This window comes from Chaetura pelagica, unplaced genomic scaffold (assembly GCF_000747805.2).
Source record: "Chaetura pelagica isolate M959 unplaced genomic scaffold, ChaPel_1.0 scaffold76, whole genome shotgun sequence".
Taxonomy (NCBI): domain Eukaryota; kingdom Metazoa; phylum Chordata; class Aves; order Apodiformes; family Apodidae; genus Chaetura; species Chaetura pelagica.
The window spans coordinates 11,537,050-11,559,658 of record NW_009970723.1 but is presented as its reverse complement, the minus strand read 5'-3'; the positions used below and the strand labels follow the sequence as shown (position 1 = coordinate 11,559,658).

The window sequence follows — 22,609 nt, the reverse complement described above, 5'->3', positions numbered from 1 at the left end:
AGCAGGATGGGGTCCTGGCAACTGGGACTTCTACTACGTCAACCTGTATACCACAAGTCATCAAACAACCCATTCTCCACAAATTCATATAATTTATTTTTGAGTCACAGTATTCTCTTGGCCTCTAATATACGCTATGGCAGTAAGTCCTGCAGTTTAATTGTGCATTGTGTGAAAGAGACTTCCCTCTGGTTTATTTCTATTACATTATTTCAGACAAGATTTGCATTCTGAGAAACATCAACAAACATTCTGTATTCTCCTGCAGTCTTGTAATTTTTTGAGCTGTATTAGCAAACTGTTTCATATTTCTGATTGTTCCTGCTGTATTTGCATGATTTCTAGCTCTACTTTGCCTTTTATGAGAAGTCAGAAGTGACTGCAGCAATCAAGATGTAAGTGTATGAATTTATAAACTAGACTGCAGCCTATATATTTTGGCATAAAAATTTCTCCATTAAAATTATTCAACTAGAAAATGTTATAAGTGTAATATATCTCAATTCTTAGAAAACACGATCTAGCCTACCATTACATTATGAATTTCCAGTAGAGCAATGTTAATAATTGTTATTTAATTGCAGTAAAGGTTGGGGGTTTCCTTGCAAACAGGAAATTAAAATTAGTACAAGGGAACTGTAATTCTTACATGGTAGAATTATTAGTTCAATTTATTGTTAAGAGTTTAGCCATGCTGCAATGGGGTGGAAGAAAGGGAAGAAATAACAAGAAGTCCTTATCTAAAACAAGAATTAGCAAGAAAGTGACCACAATTAGCACTTGAGAAAACCTGAAAAATCAGGACAGGAGTGAAGGAGAAGTTTTCAGCCTCCTAATGGACTTTCTGAGAATCAGGATTTCTAAAAGCAATTAAGTCTGGCATATACAAAATTAAATCTGATTATTTTAATTATAGTATCACTGAGGCCCAATGAAACCACTCTTACTTTCCAGAGAAAGAGCATTCATTTCACCTGTGACACTGCTGCTGCTGCCATTTCAGCAGAGCCTTCTAGTGGCATGATATACATGCTAGCGGGCACAAGAATTAGTCTCCAATCTCCTTAGGCACTAAACAAAAAAATTAACCAAGGACAATAATTGTGACTAAACACAAAGTAAAAGGATCCTACTAGTTTGGCTGGGATTTGGATGGCATCCAAAAGGCAGAAGTTCCCAAAACAAGAGCAGATGAGTGCTATTCTGGCCTCTGGTAACCCTGGTACTGATCTGGCAGTGGGACTGTGGCTGCTGTGCGGAGATGCCAATAACATCCCTCAGGCTCTACCAGAGAGAGAGGACTGTGGAATGGGAGCATGAGGGCAAATGAGCAGTTTGCTGATGCTCATCACATGGATGCTTGGAAAGGTTTGTATCATGAAAGATGTAAAAGGGCTGAATCAACTGTCATTTGAATGAATGTCATTTATTCATCTTCTAATTCATCCTTATGAATGAATCTAATTAATTAAAACTGAGATGGATATTTATGTATGTTTATATTTACAGCTAAGTACATCTGCTTTGACATTTTTAGAATATTATTTTCTGTGTTCTGGAGAAAAGATTTGCATCTTTGAGGATTAAAATAGCCAGCTGTTGTCACAGTAGGCCCTAGACTTGCCAGTTTCAAAGCTAAAATTACACATTTTTATAGTCACAGGATACATCTGGCAGAAAAGAGAGACTAAGAAGCTTCAATGGACCACAGGTATAAAAGACAGGGGTCTCTTTCTCTCTCTGTCCCCTCAAGCTGCATCCCTCTTTTCCAGAATTTCCTAATGCCTCAACTCCATACCACCTTCCAGGATCTAGAGGCCATCTTTGTCTTTGCTTTTTATACACAGACCTCTGCTTTCATTCCCATTCAAGCTGCAAGGAAGAGTGGGAGCATGGAAAAGTGAAGGGGCCATGATCAAGACGTGCCCTAAGGATGGAAGTAAAGAAAGAGTAGAGTCAAGAGAAGAATCAGATTTCAGGGCTTTCAACCTTTTTTACTGCAAAAAAAGGAGTCTGTTGTAACAGCTGAGATCTTTTAAATACAAAAAGTATCTGTAAGACAAGATATGAAGCTTGTTCAGATCAGTTCATCTATTCTATCTCCTCAAGCAAGAGGCTGCCTTTAAGCCAACTCTACTAACAGACTTCAACAAACTGAAAAATAATCACATCTAAGTAATATTTCACATTTACTTATAAATGTAAATTTAAATGACAGTTAAGAAGTCACAAGAAATGTAAACCAGAAGTAATTACTTGGGTTTATCTTTAAATATATAACGTCAAGAAGTTCTGCCTGGAATATGTAACTTCTGCAAAGGAAAAATATCTTCTACTAACTTCAGATATGGAACTGTCCTGGTTTGAGCCAGGATGAAGTCAGTTTTCCTTTTACTGATTTTTTTTTTTTTTTTTTTCCCTTCAGTAAGCTGGGACAGATAATACCAGAATGTTTATGTTATTGCCAGGACTCCAAGGTCCCACCTTTACTCTGCCGGCTCAGACACTACGGAGAGGTCTATGACCCCCCCATAGGAGGCTGAATTAGATAGTAAAACTGGCCAGAGGTATTCCATTCCATATATCTACAGGAGCTCAGAGAAAGGTCAGAGATCACAGAAGACAACTTCCTTCCTGCTTCTCCTTCCTTTCTCTTCCATCCATGGCCGGCGTCCGGTGAGGACTCCGTCCATCCACCACCATCAATCCCCAGGCTCGAGCTCTCCTGACCCTCATCACTCTGCTCTCCCATAGCTCCAGGACTTTTCAGGACTGCTCCAGCTCAGGAGGTGCTGTGGGAGTTGCTGGGGGTAGGGGGAGGCAACAGGGGTTTGTACATACCTGAACATATTTGTATATAGTTGTACATATTTTCTTTTATCATTAGTGTTTAATTAAAGCTGTGTAGTTTAGTTTTCAATTCAGAGAGTCTCTCTCTCATTCTCTGTTTCCTTCCCTACCTGGGTGGGAAGGGGAGGGGATCGAGAGCGTTGTTGTCTATGGTTGTCTTAATTGCCCAACCTGAGTCAAACCAGGACAGGAACAAACTTGAAAGTGCACAGTTCAAAATCCTGTATTGAAATGAATGTTCAAAATACCAGTATAATTGCTGGCAGCTTAGTTTAATTTTTTTTTAATAACTTTTGAAAGAGTAATTTCATCTGCTATATATTAATTTTAGCTAGTAATTTTCTTTTTAGACTATTGACAAGGTAAATTTGAAAATTTAGGCTTCAGTCCCACCTTTCAAAACACCACTTCATTATCAAAGTAATTTGAACCACAGTTTGTAAAGCAGAGAAAGAACAATTCATAGTTAATCCGGGTAAAGAGACAATGAAGATTCTCACAAATAATTCCAAATGAATATTGTTAATGACACTGCTATCTAGTATTTTAATGAATAGCTTAAACTGTGTGACGTGTTATAAAATATGGTCTTTAGTTTGAGAGCAAGATTAAATAAAAAAAATTCAACATTCAGTAAAAAGTAACGCTTGGGCCACTGGGTGCATCCAATAAACACATTAGTGTCAATGGTTTGCATGTAATAAACTTTTTCTTTGATGGATTCTGAACATGAAAAATGTCATTAATTAAGTCTCACTGTCATTTCACTGGAACATTGTTTATAAATGAAACATTCTTAGGAATATTATCACCATTTTGTCTCTGCCTGGTAACAGATTGTAAATATGGACTTTTGAATGCTTCCCGCCAGAATTAATGGTTATTACAGCTACCAGCTGGAGACACATTAGACCCCATGCTATATGATTAGCTATGCAAGAGTCATAAAAATTTTCCGTAATTCAGCATAACTTCAACCCCAGTGAAATCAAGACATATATTCTTATTCACTTTAGCAGGTTTTAGTTTTATAGCCTTAAACTATCAATAAAACTGTTTTCCTGGCACAGCTTACCTTTGGTATAGTGGAGAATCTCCCCATCAGAACACAATAACCCTCAGCATCCTCTTTCTCTCCTGCACCTACCTACTCCTTCCCCACTGCTGCTGCCCAAGCTACCATCGCAGCTGGCATGACAATTCTGCAAAAGCATGTCCACACTAGAGCTGCAAGTGTACAGCATTTGCACTGTAGCTTTTACTGTAGGGTTGGAGAACCACCACCACCAACAACCCCCCCACACTCCCCAGCTCTCCCCTAAAAAACATTAAGCTCTTTACTTTTAACATTAATGCAAAAATTACTTTTCATTTTTAGTATTTTACTATTTTTCCTATTTACAATTTTCTATTAGGTAGAAAAAAAGTTAAAATACCATAGTTTCTTAATCTAAAATATGTTTCAGTTTTTCATCTTCATGGCTAGCAGTAAATGTGAAGAAAAAAGTGAGTTATTTTATTACATTTTATGAATCAAATACTTAATTTATTGTTAACTATTAATGGTCTGCAGTGTTGGTGGCCATGGAAAGTTTCAAGAACTTCTGAATAAAAAGAATTTGGAAATCACTGAAGAAATTTTCAGATAACCTTATTTGGATGTCCCTTGCCTGTCAGTGTTTAAGATGCATTTGGACAATGCATTTAATAACATACTTTAACTTTTAGTGAGCCCTGAAGCAGTCAGGTAGTTGGATGAGATAATTGTTGCTTCTATTCTATTCTGTTCTGCTCTATTCTATTTCAACATAATCACATCTTCTTCCAAAATAACATTCTAAATAACTGGAAATATTTCAAATTAATGAAACAACATGCAAACATGAATATTTTCATGCAAAGCAACTAAGAACTATGAAGAGTTCTGAAAGATCTTCTGACTTCTACATGACAACTGAAAACTGCCACAGAGCTGTGCTCCACTCTATTATGAATATACAGGGGAAACAATGTAAGATTAATACCTTCTGTGCTTTATATAATGCTCTTTGAGATTTATGATGTGGGCTTAGAGAAGACCAACATACGAGGTTCAAAACTCTACTAAAGCCTATATGACCAACAAATACGATTACCAGAATGGACTAGAACAACAAAAGGTAGTGAAGCATGGATATGAGCTCCTTGCCTGAAGCTCACAGAAGACCTTCAAAACATCTTAAAGTAAATTAGCATAGACTGTAATTATTCTGTGTTCAAAGCTGTCATATAAGCAACCCTAAAATTAGTCTCACAATAACTGTTTTAAGAATATTCATCCAGACTGTGCCTGAGAGTTCTTTGTGTAAGCTAATTTATCATTCAGTCCCACTATCTCCATGTCAATCTATCACTTCATCCTTTTCTTTATAGAGGGTTTTTTAAGTTTTTTGCCCAATTTCATGTACAGTGACAGAGAAGTATAAATACCAAATCCTACAGGTCTTTGAAAATAGTTGCTGGATAGAAGAGAGAAGAATCAGAACATCTTAATGAAAAAGAAACATCAAGCTAAAATTCTGGCTAATCCACATATGCACAAGCCCAGAGTCGCCACAGTCCACATGGTCTCTTCCCATGTGAAGACATTGTAAAACATGAAAAGAATGTGGGACTATTTCAATAGAAAATGGAGTAAAAGAAACATGGGAGACTAAAGGTAGATGTAATGGAAACCATGGTTTCCACTACTGTCAACAAACATCCTGTGTCTTTTTGTTTCTCTCCATCATTGTATTGGAACTACATTCTTAACGATGTGTGCTTCTATTTTTAAATATAACTAAAAGATTATTCGATGAACCAATTCTCAAAGTGATGCCTGTAATAAAAATTGCAGGAACTTCAAGAAGTCCCACATGAAATGCACTATAAAATGTAAGATTGTAAAAACTGCATTATGAATTTATTTATATTTAATTAAGGCAAACTTCTCAGCTATAGCAACTAGATTTGTAACTGGGTATTTAAATAAAAAAGAAAATGTAAAACCATGTATCAGTATAAATACCAACATTGCTAGTACTTCAGTTCTGTATTCTAAAAATACTTACACTTGTTCTCAAGCTGCAGTAATATAACTGTGGTCCTTCTGATATAGCTTGAGCAAAATAGCGTTTTCCTAGTATAGTTAAAAAAGCTCACTACAGTTTTCCTACCAAAGCTCTACCTAAAATAAAGGCAGGCAAAGCAAGTATAGTGTTGCTTTAATATCAATACTGTGGTATTAATAGAGAGCAAAAGCCAACAAAAGACCTATGACTGAAAAGCAGACAAGAAAAGCCAAGGAACATTTAAGCAATTAAGCATCTGCATAATAGGTAGCAAAAGCACATCAATAAAATACCAAATTCCAATTTGCATACATATGGAAGCAATAAGCGTTTCTGTCATGCTGAAAATTTACCTGAATTATATGAATATAAGCCTTTCTCTGGAAAACAAATATTGAAATGAAGTTGTGTCAGGGAAAAATATAGAAATCAATACATGTAACAGGGATGATGAGAACCTTAAACTTCATTATAACTGCTGCTTGAAAGCGAATAATTTGATATTGTAGCCCACATTCATTCAAAACAAGAAAATTCGAGTAGGAGAAACTAAACCACAAAAATGCCAGTCACTTCTGTATCAAGGCTTATGCACAGTGGTCACAGAGGATACGACAGCAATTTCCAGTTCTGAAATATAACTGCATGTTTACTATAAGCCTTTAACTTTTTAAGGGCAAAATGCACATTCAACTAAGCATATCATATAAGCTGCTACCCTTAAAAGTTACTGCACACTGCCTTGGCAGGAAGTTATTGGCAGAATTTTCCTGAGATGTAGATATGAAACCTACTCTAAATTTAATAGATTCAGAAATTATGTTCCAGTCAACCTTCTGTCTCCATCTAAATCTTGATTTGGTAAATATATGAATAGATTCTCTATGTGTCATTGTTACCAGCAAATGTATGAGTCCTGATGTGAGCACAATAAGTAAATACTTCTAATATCTGATTTATTCCTTGCATTCCTTAAGTCTGGATGGTTTATGCATTTTAGCTTTCCATACAGCCATGCATTTTTTTCTAAAATTGACAATATAATAGTAAGCAAAAGTGGACATTTATGGAAATGTAAATTGTTACTTTGTGTTTCCAGATTTTGTAAATGTGACTTCCATGAGGTAATGGGAAGAAGCCAGGAAGTCAGAATAACATAACTAGTATCTTGCCATTAAGGAGACATTACTAATATTTATATTCCTTATAGTTAAAGAGCTCACAGACACCATCTAAAATATTAAAGTGACAGTCCATGAGTAAATAATGCACCTAAGATAACAGGATATGATACTGTTAGAGAAAAAATGCACAGAGATATTTCAACAGAGAATATTGGTTTTCTGGCACCATTACATGACAGAAGAGCAGTTTAATAACATGATTCTATCAAATAACCAGAGCAACAATAATCAAATTCCCTTAAAGAGCTTTAAAACAGGATTTTAAGCCTTTTTGTAGTGTAATTACAATTAAATAAAATTTATTTTAAAATTTTCAAGCAGTCCAGAATTGACATATTAAATAAATAGGGAAAAGAAAAATATCTTTACAGTTTAAGGCCTTTCAGACACCCCTGTATCATGTTAAATACCTTTTAATTAAAGTATTTAATAAACCATAGATGTAAGATAAATATAATAAATAAATCATAGGTGTGTAATAAATATAATATTGGTATATATATACACATATTTTATGAACAAAACATCAATGCATGCAAACTAAGATAGAATGCCCAATGCCTGTGCTCCATAAAAGAAAGGAAAAATTAAGGAAGAAGGATGAAAGATAAAAATAAGTGTTATTCTTTCTCTCTAGAGTAAATTTTTTATAATACATTCATCACTCACAGTCTGTGCCACTGATCATAAAATACTCCATATTATAATTTGAAAAAAAAGTCAGTGATGCATGTTTCCACTAAGTACAACTTGCTTACCTAACACTGAACAACATTATTATAATTCCCTCAAGTAAGATTCAGTGAAATTGATTCAATATCATCATACTGACTTACCAAATTCACATGAAACTAAAAGCAAATTGCTGATACAGCAAGATCCTGATTCCACAATAAAATGAGACTCCACAGAGTTCCAAGAAAGTCAATGGCCTTCATTGGAAGACAGGTTTGAAATGTACGAGCTCAGATTTCACAGTCTGAAGTTTCAGTTACATTGCAATTAATTATTGTTAAAATTTTAATGAATTTGGTACTACCAAATGTATCTCTTAATGTTCTACAATACAGACTCGAAAATTTTAACACTAAAGTTATGGGAAAAACTGCACAAATTAACTGTTAGAACTTAAAAAAAACCCACAACCCTCAGCACCCAGCAATAAGAAGTCCATCTAGAAGTGTTTTTTCAAAGATTTATAAGCAATGGGATCCTTTACTTGTGAATTCAGCCTATCAACTTTTTTTTCCTAGTGAGATGTATTAATTTTTAGTGCATAAAGGTCTCAGCATTGCACCAGAAAATATAGTCTAAATCCATAAAATGTAAAAATATGACAAAGCTGAGAAAAACTTGACATGTGATTCAAACACCTTTGCTTATGCTTGTGCTTTATAGAACTTTTTAAAGTAAGATTTGGAAAAGGAATATTATAGGTAATTTTTTGACACAATATGCAGATTTCTTAACAGAACATAACTATACTCAATTTTCTTCCTCACAATTTAAATACTGTAATTTCTCTCCCTCCATATTTTTTTATATGCCATAGGAATCACAAAACTCAGTGAAAGAAGTAATCAATTACTTTAATTCTTTAAGTAATGAAAGTCACATTCCCTTTAAAAGAAAGTTACTTCACAGTCTATTTTTTTACCATACTTTGATCCTGATTGTTTCAATGGTCAGTTGATTGCCAAACACTCAGCATTTCTAAAATCTCTTTGACATTGTTTTCAGCCGAGTTTATCTCACATAAATCTACTACTTTTCTCCTACTGAGGATGCACAACTTATAAAATTTCACTTTTCTTTTTCAAACTATTTTGTGCATTCTCATGGCAATTAAAAGCTCTTCTTCCACTGCTCTATATAGATATGCTTCTTTGTTTTGGCACTTCACACTATGTACCCATTCTCTGTGGTCTACAGATGAATAATTTAGACAGATTGGTTTTAAAGCTGCAAAATCTGACTCAGGAAACTAGTGTTTCTCTTTAATCCTAAGTAATTGGGAAATTCGTAAAATCCTTGAAGTAAAACAAAAACTGCTTCTAAAACCAATTCGGAGTCAATATAAAACTAAACCTAATTCTCGTTCTTCAAAATATACAATAACTGAGGATTATTTATCAACTAAACAATACCAGCTCACACTGCACAAATGCCCATATTACATGGACATAATTGTAAAAGACTGAATAGGAACCTCTCTTATCCAATTTGATGTCTGTTACCTCTGTACTCTGGGTTACGCAGAGAGGAAGGAATTTTTTATTTGTGATCCCACAATATAAACTCTGCTTGATTTATCTATCGGTTCTCAGTGAATAGTAACACCAACTTCCATCCCCTTGATCCTAATAACTATGAACACAACATTCAAACCACATTAAGTTTGCAATGTAATCTGTAGTAAGCCTCTTATCTAATGTCAGATGGAATAATAAAACTGTGGCCTAACCAACAACAGTAATTCCCAAATGTTTTTAAAAATAATATTTTCTTTTTACAAACTCTTTTCAGAGGTAATATAAAAAGAACTTCAGGTTGTCTGTAATTCCAGTTAATGCTGTCTCTAATTCTCAGTGTAGGGTTGATTCTATGTCAAATGTTAGAGAAAATTAAGCCATTTAAAAAATTTACTTCAAAAGTTCAACATGGTAAGTAAAGTAGACCTACTCATTACCTCAAATTTCACATAAGACAAAGTTTAAAATACACTATTTGGCTGAAAAACAGTCAGGTTATGAAAATCTGAAATGTAATTACCTGAAAAACCCAATAAGTCATAATCCTATGTTCTAGATTAGGTCCAGTCTCAAAGTAGATGTCTTTCAAAAATATGAAGGAAAAGCATGATAAAGATCCTTCATCAGGAAACTAATGGATTGTATGGATCAGAGGACTGGGCAAGAAAAGGTGGACAGCTGGCTTACATCAGTCAGTATCACAACATATGTAGAAACTAAGCTACTGTCTTTGAAATCTGGTTCCTAAAAAACGGCATATGGGCTCTGTGGGGAAGTGTGCACTTTGCTACTGGCTATCTGTAAATACAGGAGTTCAGCCTTAAGGGCTGACAGTCTGCTTTCATCAGGAACACTACAATTCAGTGATATTAAAAAGAGAACAGAAGTAAGTGTAAGTGTAGGTGGTTCTTTCAAACTACCTTCGGAGAATAATATTTAAGCCTTGTCTTCAAATCTATGTATTTATAGCAACTTGGCAATCATGAAGATAACAAAGCTTAGATGTGTAGATGTGTATTTATACAGACAACAAACAACTTTGTAATCAAAATATGTCTCTTGTTTCTCACACTAACAATTTTGGGGGGCATGCAATAAAGTATTTCATATTGTACTCACTAATTCTACAGATAGAGGCATCACAGTAATGAACTAAAGGTGGGAGGACTGAACTGCTCAGATTTTGCAGCCCCAGAAATTGAAAGCAGCCAATTGTGTAAGAGTGTTCTAAGTGTTCTAAGATGTGCATTAAAAACAAAAAACCCAAAACAAAACAAAACCAAAAAAAAAGGAAATTAACCAGACTTCTATATCTTATTAACATATTATCAATATTTTACTTAGTGAAGGTAAACAGTCATATGATGTGTCTGCCCTTCATCAGTCCACTGGTGATGACATTTAAGTTGGGAAGGGGTTTTTGGAGGTCACCTCTTCATTCAAGCTTGGTCAATTTATACTGCATTGCTTATGGTCTTGTCCAACTGAGTTCTCTTTAACTCCAATAAGATATTCAGTTACCTCCCTGAACACCAAGAAATACTTGTATTTCCATTCCAGAGGTGTGAGACCAATTTAAAACCAAACCAACCAAAACAAAACAAAAACAAGGTATGTTTTTAACTGCTAAGTGGATTCTGCTACCATCACAGAACTCTGACCAGATGCTAAATTTCCATTTGGATGCCTTTCTAGTCCCCAGAAAGGACAAATTTTAATTCCAGGATATCTTGTTCTGTACACGTAAAACCACATGTTTAAATTGTTTATGACACACAAGGATTAAAGTAGTGCATATATTACCAGGACATTAGGGACACTAAGGAAAATCCTTCTGTGTGGGATCCTAATCTCAGTACAAATACAAATAGCATAATTTATTTTAGGAGTATGTGAATTCTCCAGCAATCATAGCGAACATCTTATTTGGCTGAAGTTCTTAGAACCTCAAAGTGTCAAAGCATCACTCTGAGAACAGTCACACTATGTCATTGTCACTGAAAAGCAGGACTTCTACACCAAATCTTAGGGTTTCACCAAATTAGAAGTTTTGATAAGTCCTTCCCTCTACATTTCCATATAGGCATAGAAGATTGTTCAGTTGAGCACATTATTAGTATTAAAACAAAATTATGGACTTTCAAAATTTGAGTCAATATAATTGAGCAGATCTTAAGTCACATATTACTACAATCTTTCCCAAATTAAAGCAGTTTCTGTTTTATTCATTCTTCATTGCAGTTATTTATTGCACAGACAGGACTGAATATTTCCTGGAAACCACAATTTTACTACCTTCACATACAAACAGATACTGAAATGTCCAGCGGCTCTGCAGAACTTATTTTACATGGAAAATTTTACTTCCTAAAATGTTTTACAAGATGGCAGAAAACAAAGAAGAAAGATAATTTTAAAACTTCACTTAAACAACAGGCATAGTACTAGAGAAGACTGAAGAGGACTGAACTGAAACAGAACCCCTTACCTGTTAACCATTATTTCTTTCCTCCTTATCCAGGTAAGTCTAATCTTATAGTTTGAAGGCTCTGTACTGTAACTGTCTCTTAATGTATCTATCTCTGAATATTATGATATGGAGCATTTTAATTCTTCTCACCATCCAGTGCACAGACACAGCAACTGTCAACTATTTTACATACTCATATACAAGGGATAATTTAATAGGGAATCCACATAGATTGTCAAAAATATCCAAGCTTGTTTATGTTGCTACATGTGCATATTTTTCTGTGTGTTTGTGTGTAACATACGCACTTGCACTCATATACACTGGCACACACCAAAAAAAACCAATCAGAATTCTCAGAAATAGTTTTTGGGTTGTTCATTTTTTTGTTTGCTTCTTTTGTTGTTTTCTGGCACTTTTTATCAGCGTCAACTGACATTTTACAAATTTAATTTAGTGAAGGATAGTTTTAAATGACTGACAATACTCAGTAGTTAAACTAGAGAAACAATGAAGTATTATGGAAACGGATCTTCATCCTTTACTGCTTTATTCTTTTGTATCTATTTTTATTATCTTATTGTATATACTCTATTTTCAATATTTCCATTTGTAGTATGTCAGAAATCATAAAAGATCAAATTAATAACAGTTACGAATGAATACACAAATTCTGTCAGCTGCCCATCTGCGAGAATTTAATATACTTCACACATGAATTAAAATTAAATAGTTAGTAGTTAGTAAAACTAACAGCCTACTTTGTAACCTCCGCGTGGGACTCTCGCCATGGAGTTGTCTGCGTGGCAAATATGGTGAGGGATGGGGAAGTGGCAATGAAGAGACATCATGCGTTTGAAGCTTGTACCAGTGAGGTTCATCATCTAGTAATGCTGTCTCTAACTCAATAAGAATCTAAAAAAGAAAACACAGTTAAAAGTAGGAAAGCATTACACAACAGAACATTTAAAATTAGGTATGTTCATAAATCTTATTCTATTATTCTCTTATCGTAAAGAACTTTGTCTGAAATGTTATTAAAACCTTCTTTTAAGATGAAAGGAGTTCTGTGCCTTTTGCAACACTAAATATACCAAAAATCTTTCACAAAACCTTTATTACCTGATGACAACTTTCAAAACATTCATATATCTTGCAGTACGTTAGTCAGCATATTTCAACATTTTCGAAAAATATAACTATGTACGATATGGATTTTAACGAACAATTCTAAAAGAAATTGAGAAAACGTGCATGCTGTACTAAAACAAAAAAACCCAGAATCTTATGTCAGTAGTACATGGTATGAGATCACCATTTACTATTAAGTGAAACAAGGACAAATACTACAACATCAACCAGTTTAGCTTTGCTTTTTTTTTTTTTTTTTTCCAAATATACTGTATCTAGACATGAATATGTGAGCAATTGTATTTGTATAATAACTACCAATAATTTAATACCTCTCCTAAAAATTCACTTTCTTCCTCTCGAACTCGTGCTTGGTCCCAAAGAGTAATTTCTAACATTCGTTCTCTAAACTCTCTCCGATGAACTGGAGAATAAATGAATGTCTGGTTCCACTTAGGTTCCAATGTCTTCTTTACTGTTTTTGTTCTTCTTTTATTTTTATCACTGAAAAGAAGACAATTAAAAAATGTTCAAAAGACTGTTATACTGTAATAAGTATATCATGGAAAGTAGGAAATCTTATATCTTGCAGTATTATGGGCACTATATACTACATGGGATTAGTCCTTTATAATAAAGTTCAGGACATATATTGAGGATAATTTATAACTCCATATTAAAAAATAAAACTAGGTGATTTCCAGTTCTTGTGCCTATTCCAGTTTTAAGTTCCTTAAGAAACAAAAATGCTTTAATATGCTTGTTTTGGAAATAGCATTTTATAAAGCAAAATATACTTCTGTAAATGGGATTTCTATGAGACAGAATGTGATGGTAGAACATGTATGCAGACAACATTGGCCACAGCAAATTGCTTTTCAGATAAATGAGCCAGCTGGTTCACTTGAGCTTCCGGTCCTGCAGCATCTGACTCTTAAACTGCAGAGCCAGGGGAGCCACTGGCCTGCATGAAGGAACTGTCAGGGAGCCGTGGGTGGTGCAGGGCCTTCTTCACAGGGATTTTTTGACCAAGAGCTCCACAGCTGGGAAACCAAAAGCCCTGAGAATGAGTTACATGTCTTTTTCCAGTGATACTGGAAGGAACAGTGTTCTCAAAACAGCTTCTGAAATCCTTTGGCTCACCTCAAGGACCCACCCAGCTGGAAGGTGGATCTCCACTACAAGGTTGACCTTACATTTTGGAGCCCAATGAGGTCTCCATGCAAGGCTAACAAGGAAGTCCTCGTTCTGGCTCCAGGGTGTTGTTCAGAGCAATGTGTTTTGCAGAATACTTCTGCTTGAAAGAATATTTTTTTTCTGATGGAAACACATTTCACTGGAAAAACCCCACACATCTCCTACTGAGAATACTGACTAGAGTTCTCATAACAATGCTTAATTGCAAACCTGCTGATTGCTGCATAGTGCAACTGTGATACTAATTGATGTAGATTTTTTAATATGGCAATGCAGATACAGTCTGTTTGCTAGTACTTGCAACTGTAATATAGTTATTGTATTTCTGAAACAGAAGCTGGATGAAATAATAACTAAGAAATATTTTAGACACATTGTAAAAACAAAGTAATGTCATTATTTCCATTAAGCTAAAGAACTGTTTATCCTTAAGAACAGAAATAAGTTACATTGGACAAGCTTTTTCAATGAAATTTGTTTAATCAAAAACAGTTCAGTATCTTCATCTAGTTTAACGCTTGACTTATTTAAGTGTGTTTTACCTCTAGCACGTTTTCTGCAAGTACACAACAAATATATTATTGCTTACTTAGCTTTGACTTCTGAGGAAATTAACATTAATTTGTATGTCAGAAAAACCCCACAATTCAAAAGACAAACTGCTGATTCTTATATGAGTGATAGAAAACACATACAGTAATTAAAGAAAAAGTTCTGAATACTTCATATAATAGGGAAACACCAGCATAGCATAATAAAAATTTCATTTTATGTAACTTTTTGTACCTGTATCCTTGGAAATATTTAAAGAAATATTTCTCTTCCATGTATTTTTAGTTCTTACAACTTACGCTGTGAAGCATTCTGACATAGATATTTTTGGTAGCTTACTTAATCTTGAAAAAGCAGATAAGAGAATTTAAGCAGATCTGATTGTCAGTTTAGCACAGCTTCAGCAACTCCAAATACACTATAGCAATTTGAATAAACTAAGAATCTAGTCCAACAGTTCAAATACTGATGAGCTCAAGATATTCTATCCAAAATCTTGTTTTCATCAATGACACAGCACATTGTACAGTATAAAAGTGGAAAATTTTTAGTATTTTCATACTGAAGATAATTAACATCTCCCTGTTTTAGAAATTAGGAAAAGCAAAAGATTTAAAAATATAAAGTTACATCCTATTCTACAGACTAAGCAATATGCTGATCAATCTTCTATAAACGGAGTCAGGGTAAATTATTTTATTGATACACTACAAAATAAAGCTAAACATTTTCCCCTACTGATATAATCTAAGGAAATGACAATTTTTAAAAATCAGCTGGGGAATTCATTATCCCCTTTGCTGATCTTCCCACTATGTAAGTGGAAATGGCAGAAAATCATGGACTGAAAATGAAGGAGCTATTCAGGAATAAGGTCCTTACTGCAGTTTAATTTTCCCTAAATGTATCTATAATATCAGTCGAGATTAATACAAATCCTGTGCTTTGGGGGAAGTTTTGAAGGTGCATCTAGGGGTTGTCAGATGAGTTCCCTTTAGTCTTAACTCACTTATACTGTCTTCTGAAATTATGGGTTTCAGATGTCCACACTGCTGGACTAAATAGTCCAGAAATTTGTGAATCTAACTTTGTAGCATTTTCTTTGCACTAGACAGGAATAATTGTCATAGTAAATAAGGGCATTATAAAACACTAACAAAATTATTTACAAACAACAGAACCCCATGCCATGACAGATGTTTACCTTTCCTCTTCTATTCAGTATTTAATAAAATATCCAGTGACAGTGAGTTCGTGTTTAGTATTCAAAGACCCATTGCTGCCACACACCATGTTCAGTAAAGAGCCTCCAAACCATAAGATTCTTCTGCACATGCATTACCAGTAAACTCTGCTGCCCGTGCCATCTGAGTATCAGACTAATTCTTACTCAAATGTTCTTTGTCTTTGTGTTCACCCTACCTTCGGTCTGGAAGAAAGTAAATTTTAACATAGGGATTCCTTGGCCTCCCATCTTCCCTTGAAGGAAGATCCTTTGCTCCCAATATTGTCACTATTAACTGATGACCAACCTTGTCATACCACAGTTTTATCTGTAATGAGAAAATCTTAGTTAGTGAACTCATTTCTACAGCAAAGTAGCATAGTAATCCTTTAAATTAATTTTACATATATGCTTCTATTTGTATTGGTTACTTAAGCAGAAAACATCATGTTCTACTTTGTATTTATAACAAAGCATAAAAATAAATTTATACTGTAATAGCCTCAGTATTTACCAGGAATTACTCTTTAAAAAAAAACAACAACAAACAAACAAAAAAAAAAACCACACACACAAAAAAAAACCCCACCCTGTACAATTATTTCATACTAATTGTTTTTCTCATGGTGCTCTGATTAGCTTTTCCCTCTCTTGGCAGCGATACTGTATTATTTGCATTACTGATGTATGGTATTCATAGATACGCATTTCTGAGTTTATGTACAATGGATGAATGAATTTTTCATGTCCTTTTGTGCTGGAAAGACTATGGGATAAGACCATAAATATTTCTATTTTTTTTAATTTATTTTTTTCAAGGTGCAGAGACTCATGCTGAAATCATATCAGTCCCCCAGAAATTATAAGACAGGGAGGCTCATAAGTACAACCCTCTTCACAGTCCAACTCAGCAACAACAAGGCAAAGCGTACTATTACTCGTCCATAAAAATTATTATTAGACTTGGTTTGCTATTGTTTTTAACGGCATTCATTAGAAACTGCAGTTTAGCTGTTTCAGTTTGAATACTATAGCTGCAAATATATTATCCAAGGAAAGGATAATACATACTTCAGAGCACTCCCTGTGGAAGGGGTAAGTGGTGAAGTTAGGATGAAATAAAACTTTCCAAATAGCCAGGGAGTCATTAAATGGTGGTACCACTGCAGTATCATTAACTACACCTGATAGAGGAGGCTCTTTTTATGGGAACTTTGCCGAGACAGAGAAGAAACTAGGACATTCAAATGAAAACACTGACCCTGCCTGAAACTAAGGGTAACAGAGGGATAATCCCCAGCTCCACACCTAACCAAGCACTGCACCTTCAGGCATAAATATACCCTAGGTACGCTGAACATAATTAGGGGAAGGTACACTTTCTGTGGGGCCCATCTCACATAATCTTGGAGACAGGGTGACATCTGCTGTCATAGCATGTCTTCAGCATTTCAGTCACTTAAAGAAAGCTCTTGATGCAATTTTCAAGACTTTTGACCAACCAACAAGAGGCTGAATTAGCTTTCTGCCATTCATTACACTTTAGTGTAATGACACTAAGACAAGCCGAGTTGTTCAATAGTGGCAGTGTACTTCTTCCTTCTCCACTACTTTAGATCTTCCAACTCCTGCAGCCACCAGACAGCAGTGTTTGAATGGATATTAAAAGGGGGAAGATACTTGACCTCTGTTATCGTGCCATTAGCCCAACTACTGACTTTATAGGTTTATGGTACCAAAAGTAGTTCTGTGACTACTGGAGCAGAAAACTATGAGAAAAACTTTCCTAAATACATTAGATTCAAGAGTCTAGATGCTGTTTCTACACTCCTGCAATGAAAAGAATTATCTGGACTAGTAGGTATCTTCATCCAGGTACAGATCACAAACAGAAAGCTTTGCACCAACTGTCTGAATCCAAAGCAAAGCTGTAATGATCACTGAAGTGTAAGTCAACTTAAATGTTCTCTGAGAGTAAAAGCATCCACCTGCAGGCTGTCTTGGGAGTCCTTGAGCAAAGGACAGACTTGGTTAGTCCCACACCCCAAGGGAAGTAGCACTGAAGATAGTCATCTTCATCTGCATTTTTGGGAAAAAAATATTCTTCTTATGCAGAATGCAATATGTTTGTTACCCAGACACTATCACAAACTGTGACTGAGGGAAGGTGAGATAATTCAGATATGGGTGCCAAAAATAAAACCTGAGTTATGTGTTCATATTCAAGCAAAATATTTTTTCACTATATTTGTTTCAGACTGGATTTTTATGATATAACTCCAGCCAAAATATTTGGAGAATGACTCTAGCAGAAAGTTAAACAGCCTGATATCATTTCTTTGAGATGCTCAGACAACTGTGTTTTAGAACAAGAGCTTGAAATTCCTATTAACTTACATCTACTTTTCTCTTAATCTACTGAAAAATATTTGAAAAAAACTTGTACATTATGAGCATACTTTCCCTGTAATTTGGTTTCTTACAGAAAAGGTCAGGAGGCAGTATTACGACCAGAAGGATCTCTCCTTCCTGTACTCACGTTGCTATCACAGCACAGGTACTTGTAACTCAATAAGTCATTTGACTTAGATGCAAAGAGAAGAAAGGAAGAAACTGGGAGTGAGAGAATGGACAAAGAATCCCATGGAGGAGAGGACAGGATTGCATTCTCATGGTGTTAGAAGAAGGAGCAAGGGACAAAACAGAAACTCTTTTAGAATTACTGGGAAAGTAAAAGATATGGGATGTTTTTTGGTGAAATACAGGAAGAACAGAACCATTACTGTCAGGGAGCATAGAAGACCTATGCAGCAAAAAGACTAAACAAGAGAAATGGAACAAGGTGAAAAATGAACCATTTTGTAACTGGCACAAAATATGTTGTACAGAGTGACTGGCATGAAAGAAAATCTGACAAGAAGTCAAGGAAAATGACAAGTAAATGAGAATCAAGCATACTGAACATGGAAAATTAGTTTGGGAATAAGACTGATCTAATTCTGACTCTCCTATGCATAAATCTTATGACAATATTCAGATGGTGTGCTATTTTCCTACAAGATCCATGTCTTTTCTATTTACAAGGAGATAAAAGATTGCCATTTAAGACAGCCAGGTGAGGTCCAAGAGGACTAGCTTGCATACCTTCCTCTTTCCCAGAACTCTTGGTTATTGTGGGTTTGATCTCTTAAAACATTTCAAAAGGTTTGTAGAAATTGCATGTTCGTCATTGTCTGGGAACCTGGCATAAGACCCTGGAGCCTGACTTGTAGTGCTAAATAAAGAACTGGAATTGAAGTCTGAGGTGTGTATTATGCAAGGACAGAACCTCATTGTCCAAGACTCTGTTCATAATTTCTCACTTTCTAATTAATAAATGCAGGACAAACTTACAATACCTCCTAGAATTTTATATCTATTTTATGTTGTGAAATAACATGGGACAACACATGAATATCAGAAAAGCTGATGAGGAAAATATGCTTTTATTTTATAGTTATGTTGAGTAGCATGCAGAAAAGGTTCCTAACACCAAAAAGTGAGAACATTTATTTATTCAATCCACAGATTGAAATTCCTACAAGAATGTACAGGTATGATGCTTAGCACTGAAAGAATCATAGAATCTTAGGGGCTGGAAGGGACCTCGAGAGATCATATAGTCCAACCCCCCTGCCAGAGCAGGGTCACCTAGAGTACATCACACAGGAACTCATCCAGGTGGGTTTTGAATGTCTCCAGTGAGGGAGACTCCACAACCTCCCTGGGCAGTCTGTTCCAGTGCTCTGTCACTCTTACAGTAAAAAATTTTTTTCGGATATTCAAAGACTTAAGTAGATGACTAACAGAGCAGAATCTGAAAACTGCAGTGTTTTTAACATATGCAGGAATGGCACTTTTAAAAGACTAAAACATGTAAGCAACAATAACAAAGCAATGCTGCTGTAAATGAAGGAAAGGGAAGGCTAAAATTACAACATATAAAATGCACCACAGGAAAACCATGCTGACTGATACTAACATGGAGGTTAACACCTGTAAAAGACTTCATAAATAGGATTTTGTTGACTTAGATAATTTAGGATATAAGCCCCTAAAATTCACTTAGAAAGTGATTCAACCTGAATGTTCTCTAAAGATCTTTCCGCTTTGTGTTGAAGTCCTGGAAACTTCTTTGCCACACATATGCTTATAATACTTTTATTCCCTAGGCAGATGTGCACCAAATACTTGATTAAACTTCCATTGTAACCTATATTCATGTGAACAGGCATCTAAACTCAATGCATCCTGAAATTGTGAAATGCTCTGTCAGCCTCAGGGTGGTCCAGCACCTGCTGCATTCCTTGAGACAGGCTTCCCGGTAAGAATACCTGCCATACAGAGAACAAGAACCAAGAGTTCTTCTGCAGTGAAGTGATGAAAACAGACATCAGGTAGAAGCAGATGAGGGTCTCATCCCAGCTTTATCAGTTCTTTCTGGTTTTTAATAGTGGTCTAACACAAGATCATTATGCATTCTGGGTAACAGGTCTGGAATCTGCCACACTAAAATTAAGCTTTCTTTGCTATCACCACAAACATATTCCCAGCCACACGGTATCTCAGCTTCAGATGAGACTTTGTATTCCAAAGAGGAAAAGAATGTGCAATAGTTTGATCATAAAGGCACTTTCTGGGAGACAAGTTGGATCTCTTCAGCCTAAAAAGGACTTAAATATCAGATGTCCTGTTTCTGAAATGAGTGTCCTACACGTACAGAAGTATATAAAAAGCTGACAGCTGCTGTTGCATCCTAAGCAAGGATGCAGATACCTCTTTGGTTCTCTGTAGCCTCAGAAGACAATGTCTCCCCCTGGAAAATCAACTCACCCTTTGGAGTAGCCTAAGTTTCAAATACAGTTAGTGGGAATAGCTGTCCCTTATTTGGGCTGGATCACTCACTACAGATACTGAGGTATTTAGTTCTTTCCTTCAACTGTACAAGTCTGAGTTACTGCCTGAGGCACCTCAGACATATTTGAAGCTAGCATAAGTTAATTCAGTTTACTTTATTTAATTCTTTTTTCTTTCAGATCTCATCTTAACTATGAACTACTTTCAGAGCCCTGACTGAAGTCAGAGTTCTAGAAAATAAATAATTATGTAATTAGAACTCCTCCTTGAATATATATGCATAAGAGAAATCAGTTAAGAAAATACAGATATTATTATAATTTCCACTTCCTATATTCCGGCTCACTAATGTTTGGCCATTTGCTTAACTATGCAATTCTAATGTGGTTTTGTGTACAGCACATACATATATTAAGTGATAACTTTTGATTTGGAAACAGAAAATATTGTAAGTTTTTAATTCTATGCCATGTTTTCTTTCTTTATTTGTTATAGGAGAGTTGCTTCATGAAGCTCATGGAAAAGAGATAAAACTTGTGCCACTAGGAGAGACCGCCTGCCCTGCAGCTTAATTTCTACCACCACAGCCTACTCAGACACCACTGGGTTTGAAAGACAGCTGGCCAGGCATTTTTGTTAGTCTCTTGTTCAGTATCATATCATTCTTCATGTAACCTACATAGCTGTTTTTCAGTGTAATATTTTGAAACTGAGATACTTCTTTGCTTTCTCTCTTGCATTATTCTGCAACTAGAGTTATAACAGCAGGATCTGCTGTTTAAAAAAAAAGAAAAAAAAAAAGAAAATTCTCAGTTTATTTTTATAAATGTTTACAGCAATAATTTTATTTGGACTTAAGCTCATGTAGATGCAGAAACTGCTCTGAGGTGGTAAAGTCTTCAGCATAGCTGAGGTGAGCTATGGATGTTCCTGACTACTGAGAGTTGTTAAACCAAACTATGATTACTGTCTGCTTCAGTTGCTGTCTGATACGCTGGAAAAAGTACAAGAGCAGGCTGTCAAACTTAAGAGCTTCTAGGATATGTAAGCCAGAAAATTATGGAGGTATTCAGGCTGCCCCAACCTACTTTTCTTTTAAAAGTTTATTTTTTTAGTGGCTACATCTTGATTTCAATCATGCAAAATATAAGCACACACATTTTTATACATAATCAAATATACTGACATTCTGTATTAAAGCAAAAAGGATGTCTGAAATTTTTGAATTTAGAATTTTTGTTGTTGTTGTTGTTGTTGTTTTTAAAGAATGATTTAATTTTAACTCTGGCTCAAAAGAAGGCTCTACTGCATGGAAAACGGAAATTTGAGAACAGATTGTTCCCTACGAAGATACCACAAAGTATCACTCACAAAGTAAGTTAGAAAAATGCTGGTATGCTAAACTGAATCTAAAAGTTCAGAAAATAAATATGCTTTTTTTTCCAAGTATTGTGGAACTAATAAAAGTTCAGGAGAAGTGCAGATGGTATGACAAAAAGGAATTTGAGTGGTTGCCTTCCCAATAAAATTATAATGACAGGTTTTAAGTGATCCAGTGATACAAGAGCAAGTAAATGAATGGAATGACATGGAGAGAAGTGTGGAAGAGGAACCTGTGCCAGAATCTGGGACATTTATCACCAGGATCAGTTTCAGACTAACAAGAAGACACAAGCAAGAATGAAGACGTGCATTTCCTGTCCAGAGCAATGAAACAAATAGGTATAAACAGAAACATTTGGACAACCTAATTCGTGTAG

The 22,609-nt window shown here is 35.2% G+C and overlaps 1 protein-coding gene across 1 annotated transcript in view; it reads right to left on the bottom strand.

Annotated features, from left to right (window-relative positions):
- The window catches only part of RIMS2 (regulating synaptic membrane exocytosis 2), a 303,972-nt gene that overhangs the window by 167,506 nt on the left and 113,857 nt on the right, over positions 1 to 22,609 (bottom strand). Inside the window, 3 exon segments of the mRNA XM_010006466.1 lie at positions 12,610 to 12,763; positions 13,312 to 13,483; positions 16,151 to 16,281. Coding sequence (XP_010004768.1) covers positions 12,610 to 12,763; positions 13,312 to 13,483; positions 16,151 to 16,281 — 457 coding nt within the window.